The following is an 8344-nucleotide window of genomic DNA, read 5'->3' as shown; positions in this document are numbered from 1 at the left end:
ACAAAACACAGACAGTCAGGTAGGATTGTACACCATTAAAACACAACACACAGTCAGGTAGGATTATACACCATTAAAACAAAACACACACAGTCAGGTAGGATTATACACCATTAAAACAAAACACAGACAGTCAGGTAGGACCATTATAACAAAGCACAGACAGTCAGGTAGGATTGTACACCATTAAAACAAAACACAGTCAGGTAGGATTGTACACCATTAAAACAAAACACAGACAGTCAGGTAGGATTGTACACCATTAAAACAAAACAGACAGTCAGGTAGGAATATACACCATTAAAATAAAACAGACAGTCAGGTAGGATTGTACACCAATAAAACAAAACACAGACAGTCAGGTAGGATTATACATCATTAAAACAAAACAGTCAGGTAGGATTTTATACCATTAAACAAAACAGATAGTCAGGTAGGATTGTACACCATTAAAACAAAATACAGTCAGGTATGATTGTACACCATTAAACAAAACAGACAGTCAGGTAGGACTGTACACCATTAACACAAAACAGACAGTCAGGTAGGATTGTACACCATTAAAACAAAACACAGTCAGGTAGGAATTTACACCATTAAAACAAACCAGACAGTCATGTAGGATTTTACACCATTAAAATAAAACAGACAGTCAGGTAGAATTGTACACCATTAAAACAAAACACAGACAGTCAGGTAGGATTGTACACCATTAAAACAAAACACTGACAGTGAGGTAGGATTGTACACTATTCAAACAGAACAGACACAGTGAGGTAGGATTGTACACTATTCAAACAAAATACAGTCAGTCAGGTAGGATTGTACACCATTAAAACAAAACACTGACAGTGAGGTAGGGTTGTACACTATTAAAACAAAACACTGACAGTTAGGTAGGATTGTACACCATTAAAACAAAACACAGACAGTCAAGTAGGTTTGTACACCATTAAAACAAACCAGACAATCGGGTAGGATTGTACACAATTAAAACAAAACACACAAAGTCAGGTAGATTGTACAGCATTAAAACAAAAGACAGACAGTCAGGTAGGATTGTACACCATTAAAACAAAACACTGACAGGTAGGATTGTACACAATTAAAACAAAACACACAAAGTCAGGTAGGATTGTACAGCATTAAAACAAAACACACAAAGTCAGGTAGGATTGTACAGCATTAAAACAAACGACAGACAGTCAGATAGGATTGTACAGCATTAAAACAAAACACAAAAAGTCAGGTAGGATTGTACAGCATTAAAACAAAAGACAGACAGTCAGGTAGGATTGTACACCATTAAAACAAAACACTGACAGGTAGGATTGTACACAATTAAAACAAAACACACAAAGTCAGGTAGGATTGTACAGCATTAAAACAAAACACACAAAGTCAGGTAGGATTGTACAGCATTAAAACAAACGACAGACAGTCAGATAGGATTGTACAGCATTAAAACAAAATACAAAAAGTTTGTGTTCCATCTTCTTCTTGCTCGGCCTCACCCTCACAACACAGGTAAACATCTCTCTTTACCCTGGGTCTGTGTTCCATCTTCTTCTTGCTCGGCCTCACCCTCACAACACAGGTAAACATCTCTCTTTACCCTGGGTCTGTGTTCCATCTTCTTCTTGCTCGGCCTCACCCTCACAACACAGGTAATCTTCTTCTTGCTCGGCCTCACATCTCTCTCTTTACCCTGGGTCTGTGTTCCATCTTCTTGCTTGCTCGGCCTCACTCCCCTGGGTCTGTGTTCCATCACAACACAGGTAAACATCTCTCTTTACCCTGGGTCTGTGTTCCATCTTCTTCTTGCTCGGCCTCACCCTCACAACACAGGTAAACATCTCTCTTTACCCTGGGTCTGTGTTCCATCTTCTTCTTGCTCGGCCTCACCCTCACAACACAGGTAAACATCTCTCTTTACCCTGGGTCTGTGTTCCATCTTCTTCTTGCTCGGCCTCACCCTCACAACACAGGTAAACATCTCTCTTTACCCTGGGTCTGTGTTCCATCTTCTTCTTGCTCGGCCTCACCCTCACAACACAGGTAAACATCTCTCTTTACCCTGGGTCTGTGTTCCATCTTCTTCTTGCTCGGCCTCACCCTCACAACACAGGTAAGTCTCTCTTTATCTCTCTTTACCCTGGGTCTGTGTTCCATCTTCTTCTTGCTCGGCCTCACCCTCACAACACAGGTAAACATCTCTCTTTACCCTGGGTCTGTGTTCCATCTTCTTCTTGCTCGGCCTCACCCTCACAACACAGGTAAACACCCTGGGTAACCCTGGGTCTGTGTTCCATCTTCTTCTTGCTCGGCCTCACCCTCACATCTTCTTCTTGTCTCTTTACCCTGGTAACCCTCACTCTCTTTTACCCTGGGTCTGTGTTCCATCTTCTTCTTGCTCGGCCTCACCCTCACAACACAGGTAAACATCTCTCTTTACCCTGGGTCTGTGTTCCATCTTCTTCTTGCTCGGCCTCACCCTCACAACACAGGTAAACATCTCTCTTTACCCTGGGTCTGTGTTCACAACACAGGTAAACATCTCTCTTTACCCTGGGTCTTGTTCTCACCCTCACAACACAGGTAAACATCTCTCTTTACCCTGGGTCTGTGTTCCATCTTCTTCTTGCTCGGCCTCACCCTCACAACACAGGTAAACATCTCTCTTTACCCTGGGTCTGTGTTCCATCTTCTTCTTGCTCGGCCTCACCCTCACAACACAGGTAAACATCTCTCTTTACCCTGGGTCTGTGTTCCATCTTCTTCTTGCTCGGCCTCACCCTCACAACACAGGTAAACATCTCTCTTTACCCTGGGTCTGTGTTCCATCTTCTTCTTGCTCGGCCTCACCCTCACAACACAGGTAAACATCTCTCTTTACCCTGGGTCTGTGTTCCATCTTCTTCTTGCTCGGCCTCACCCTCACAACACAGGTAAGCATCTCTCTTTTCCCTGGGTCCCTGGGTCTGTGTTCCATCTTCTTCTTGCTCGGCCTCACCCTCACAACACAGGTAAACATCTCTCTTTACCCTGGGTCTGTGTTCCATCTTCTTCTTGCTCGGCCTCACCCTCACAACACAGGTAAACATCTCTCTTTACCCTGGGTCTGTTTTCCATCTTTCTTCTTGCTCGGCCTCACCCTCACAACACAGGTAAACATCTCTCTTTACCCTGGGTCTGTGTTCCATCTTCTTCTTGCTCGGCCTCACCCTCACAACACAGGTAAACATCTCTCTTTACCCTGGGTCTGTGTTCCATCTTCTTCTTGCTCGGCCTCACCCTCACAACACAGGTAAACATCTCTCTTTACCCTGGGTCTGTTTCCATCTTCTTCTTGCTCGGCCTCACCCTCACAACACAGGTAAACATCTCTCTTTACCCTGGGTCTGTGTTCCATCTTCTTCTTGCTCGGCCTCACCCTCACAACACAGGTAAACATCTCTCTTTACCCTGGGTCTGTGTTCCATCTTCTTCTTGCTCGGCCTCACCCTCACAACACAGGTAAACATCTCTCTTTACCCTGGGTCTGTGTTCCATCTTCTTCTTCACCCTGGGTCTCTGTTCCATCTTCTTCTTGCTCGGCCTCACCCTCACAACACAGGTGTTTGCTCGGCCTCACCCTCACAACACAGGTAAACATCTCTCTTTACCCTGGGTCTGTGTTCCATCTCACAACACAGGTAAACATCTCTCTTTACCCTGGGTCTGTGTTCCATCTTCTTCTTGCTCGGCCTCACCCTCACAACACAGGTAAACATCTCTCTTTACCCTGGGTCTGTGTTCCATCTTCTTCTTGCTCGGCCTCACCCTCACAACACAGGTAAACATCTCTCTTTACCCTGGGTCTGTGTTCCATCTTCTTCTTGCTCGGCCTCACCCTCACAACACAGGTAAACATCTCTCTTTACCCTGGGTCTGTGTTCCATCTTCTTCTTGCTCGGCCTCACCCTCACAACACAGGTAAACATCTCTCTTTACCCTGGGTCTGTGTTCCATCTTCTTCTTGCTCGGCCTCACCCTCACAACACAGGTAAACATCTCTCTTTACCCTGGGTCTGTGTTCCATCTTCTTCTTGCTCGGCCTCACCCTCACAACACAGGTAAACATCTCTCTTTACCCTGGGTCTGTGTTCCATCTTCTTCTTGCTCGGCCTCACCCTCACAACACAGGTAAACATCTCTCTTTACCCTGGGTCTGTGTTCCATCTTCTTCTTGCTCGGCCTCACCCTCACAACACAGGTAAACATCTCTCTTTACCCTGGGTCTGTGTTCCATCTTCTTCTTGCTCGGCCTCACCCTCACAACACAGGTAAACATCTCTCTTTACCCTGGGTCTGTGTTCCATCTTCTTCTTGCTCGGCCTCACCCTCACAACACAGGTAAACATCTCTCTTTACCCTGGGTCTGTGTTCCATCTTCTTCTTGCTCGGCCTCACCCTCACAACACAGGTAAACATCTCTCTTTACCCTGGGTCTGTGTTCCATCTTCTTCTTGCTCGGCCTCACCCTCACAACACAGGTAAACATCTCTCTTTACCCTGGGTCTGTGTTCCATCTTCTTCTTGCTCGGCCTCACCCTCACAACACAGGTAAACATCTCTTTACCCTGGGTCTGTGTTCCATCTTCTTCTTGCTCGGCCTCACCCTCACAACACAGGTAAACATCTCTCTTTACCCTGGGTCTGTGTTCCATCTTCTTCTTGCTCGGCCTCACCCTCACAACACAGGTAAACATCTCTCTTTACCCTGGGTCTGTCACAACACAGGTAAACATCACCCTGGGTCTGTGTTCCATCTTCTGCTTGCTCGGCCTCACTCACAACACAGGTAAACATCTCTCTTTACCCTGGGTGCTCGGCCTCACCCTCACAACACAGGTAAACATCTCTCTTTACCCTGGGTCTGTGTTCCATCTTCTTCTTGCTCGGCCTCACCCTCACAACACAGGTAAACATCTCTCTTTACCCTGGGTCTGTGTTCCATCTTCTTCTTGCTCGGCCTCACCCTCACAACACAGGTAAACATCTCTCTTTACCCTGGGTCTGTGTTCCATCTTCTTCTTGCTCGGCCTCACCCTCACATCTTCTTCTTGCTCGGCCTCACACAACACAGGTAAACATCTCTCTTTACCCTGGGTCTGTGTTCCATCTTCTTCTTGCTCGGCCTCACCCTCACAACACAGGTAAACATCTCTCTTTACCCTGGGTCTGTGTTCCATCTTCTTCTTGCTCGGCCTCACCCTCACAACACAGGTAAACATCTCTCTTTACCCTGGGTCTGTGTTCCATCTTCTTCTTGCTCGGCCTCACCCTCACAACACAGGTAAACATCTCTCTTTACCCTGGGTCTGTGTTCCATCTTCTTCTTGCTCGGCCTCACCCTCACAACACAGGTAAACATCTCTCTTTACCCTGGGTCTGTCTGTTTCCATCTTCTTCTTGTTCCATCTTCTTCCCTGGGTCTGTGTTCCATCTTCTTCTTGCTCGCCTCACCCTCACAACACAGGTAAACATCTCTCTTTACCCTGGGTCTGTGTTCCATCTTCTTCTTGCTCGGCCTCACCCTCACAACACAGGTAAACATCTCTCTTTACCCTGGGTCTGTGTTCCATCTTCTTCTTGCTCGGCCTCACCCTCACAACACAGGTAAACATCTCTCTTTACCCTGGGTCTGTGTTCCATCTTCTTCTTGCTCGGCCTCACCCTCACAACACAGGTAAACATCTCTCTTTACCCTGGGTCTGTGTTCCATCTTCTTCTTGCTCGGCCTCACCCTCACAACACAGGTAAACATCTCTCTTTACCCTGGGTCTGTGTTCCATCTTCTTCTTGCTCGGCCTCACCCTCACAACACAGGTAAACATCTCTCTTTACCCTGGGTCTGTGTTCCATCTTCTTCTTGCTCGGCCTCACCCTCACAACACAGGTAAACATCTCTCTTTACCCTGGGTCTGTGTTCCATCTTCTTCTTGCTCGGCCTCACCCTCACAACACAGGTAAACATCTCTCTTTACCCTGGGTCTGTGTTCCATCTTCTTCTTGCTCGGCCTCACCCTCACAACACAGGTAAACATCTCTCTTTACCCTGGGTTACCCTGGGTCTGTGTTCCATCTTCTTCTTGCTCGGCCTCACCCTCACAACACAGGTAAACATCTCTCTTTACCCTGGGTCTGTGTTCCATCTTCTTCTTGCTCGGCCTCACCCTCACAACACAGGTAAACATCTCTCTTTACCCTGGGTCTGTGTTCCATCTTCTTCTTGCTCGGCCTCACCCTCACAACACAGGTAAACATCTCTCTTTACCCTGGGTCTGTGTTCCATCTTCTTCTTGCTCGGCCTCACCCTCACAACACAGGTAAACATCTCTCTTTACCCTGGGTCTGTGTTCCATCTTCTTCTTGCTCGGCCTCACCCTCACAACACAGGTAAACATCTCTCTTTACCCTGGGTCTGTGTTCCATCTTCTTCTTGCTCGGCCTCACCCTCACAACACAGGTAAACATCTCTCTTTACCCTGGGTCTGTGTTCCATCTTCTTCTTGCTCGGCCTCACCCTCACAACACAGGTAAACATCTCTCTTTACCCTGGGTCTGTGTTATCTTTCTTCTTGCTCGGCCTCACCCTCACAACACAGGTAAACATCTCTCTTTACCCTGGGTCTGTGTTCCATCTTCTTCTTGCTCGGCCTCACCCTCACAACACAGGTAAACATCTCTCTTTACCCTGGGTCTGTGTTCCATCTTCTTCTTGCTCGGCCTCACCCTCACAACACAGGTAAACATCTCTCTTTACCCTGGGTCTGTGTTCCATCTTCTTCTTGCTCGGCCTCACCCTCACAACACAGGTAAACACCCTCTCTCTTTACCCTGGGTCTGTGTTCCATCTTCTTCTTGCTCGGCCTCACCCTCACAACACAGGTAAACATCTCTCTTTACCCTGGGTCTGTGTTCCATCTTCTTCTTGCTCGGCCTCACCCTCACAACACAGGTAAACATCTCTCTTTACCCTGGGTCTGTGTTCCATCTTCTTCTTGCTCGGCCTCACCCTCACAACACAGGTAAACATCTCTCTTTACCCTGGGTCTGTGTTCCATCTTCTTCTTGCTCGGCCTCACCCTCACAACACAACAACACAGGTAAAGCATCTCTCTTTACCCTGGGTCTGTGTTCCATCTTCTTCTTGCTCGGCCTCACCCTCACAACACAGGTAAACATCTCTCTTTACCCTGGGTCTGTGTTCCATCTTCTTCTTGCTCGGCCTCACCCTCACAACACAGGTAAACATCTCTCTTTACCCTGGGTCTGTGTTCCATCTTCTTCTTGCTCGGCCTCACCCTCACAACACAGGTAAACATCTCTCTTTACCCTGGGTCTGTGTTCCATCTTCTTCTTGCTCGGCCTCACCCTCACAACACAGGTAAGCATCTCTCTTTACCCTGGGTCTGTGTTCCATCTTCTTCTTGCTCGGCCTCACCCTCACAACACAGGTAAACATCTCTCTTTACCCTGGGTCTGTGTTCCATCTTCTTCTTGCTCGGCCTCACCCTCACAACACAGGTAAACATCTCTCTTTACCCTGGGTCTGTCACCCTCACAACACAGGTTCCATCTTCTTCTCTTCTTCTCGGCCTCACCCTCACAACACAGGTAAACATCTCTCTTTACCCTGGGTCTGTGTTCCATCTTCTTCTTGCTCGGCCTCACCCTCACAACACAGGTAAACATCTCTCTTTACCCTGGGTCTGTGTTCCATCTTCTTCTTTCTTGCTCGGCCTCACCCTCACAACACAGGTAAACATCTCTCTTTACCCTGGGTCTGTGTTCCATCTTCTTCTTGCTCGGCCTCACCCTCACAACACAGGTAAACATCTCTCTTTACCCTGGGTCTGTGTTCCATCTTCTTCTTGCTCGGCCTCACCCTCACAACACAGGTAAACATCTCTCTTTACCCTGGGTCTGTGTTCCATCTTCTTCTTGCTCTACACTGTATCTCCACTGTGTCTGTTTTGAGATTTTAAAATATGGTTTTACACTGTATCTGCATTGTGTCTGTTTTGAGTTTTTAAAATATGCTTTTACACTATATCTGCACTATGTCTGTTTTGAGAGTTTAAAATATGGTTTTACACTGTATCTGCACTGTGTCTTTTTTGAGTTTTTAAAATATGGTTTTACACTGTATCTATACTGTCTGTTTTGAGGTTTTCAAATATGGTTTTACACTGTATCTGCACTGTGTCTGTTTTGAGATTTTAAAATATGGTTTTACACTGTATCTACACTGTGTCTGTTTTAAGATTTTAAAATATGGTTTTACACTGTATCTGCA

At 46.6% G+C, this 8344-nt stretch overlaps 1 protein-coding gene across 1 annotated transcript in view; it reads left to right on the top strand.

The window, feature by feature from the left end:
* LOC121379064 (sodium-dependent proline transporter-like) overlaps positions 1–8344 on the top strand; it is a 44799-nt gene that overhangs the window by 26957 nt on the left and 9498 nt on the right. Inside the window, exon 9 of the mRNA XM_041507528.1 lies at positions 7893–7946. Within this exon, the coding sequence (XP_041363462.1) occupies positions 7893–7946 (54 nt within the window). The remainder of the gene's footprint in view (positions 1–7892; positions 7947–8344) is intronic.

This window comes from Gigantopelta aegis, chromosome 2, assembly GCF_016097555.1.
Source record: "Gigantopelta aegis isolate Gae_Host chromosome 2, Gae_host_genome, whole genome shotgun sequence".
Lineage (NCBI taxonomy): Eukaryota > Metazoa > Mollusca > Gastropoda > Neomphalida > Peltospiridae > Gigantopelta > Gigantopelta aegis.
Note: the sequence above shows the minus strand (reverse complement) of the source record. Positions and strands in the feature narration are given on the sequence as shown.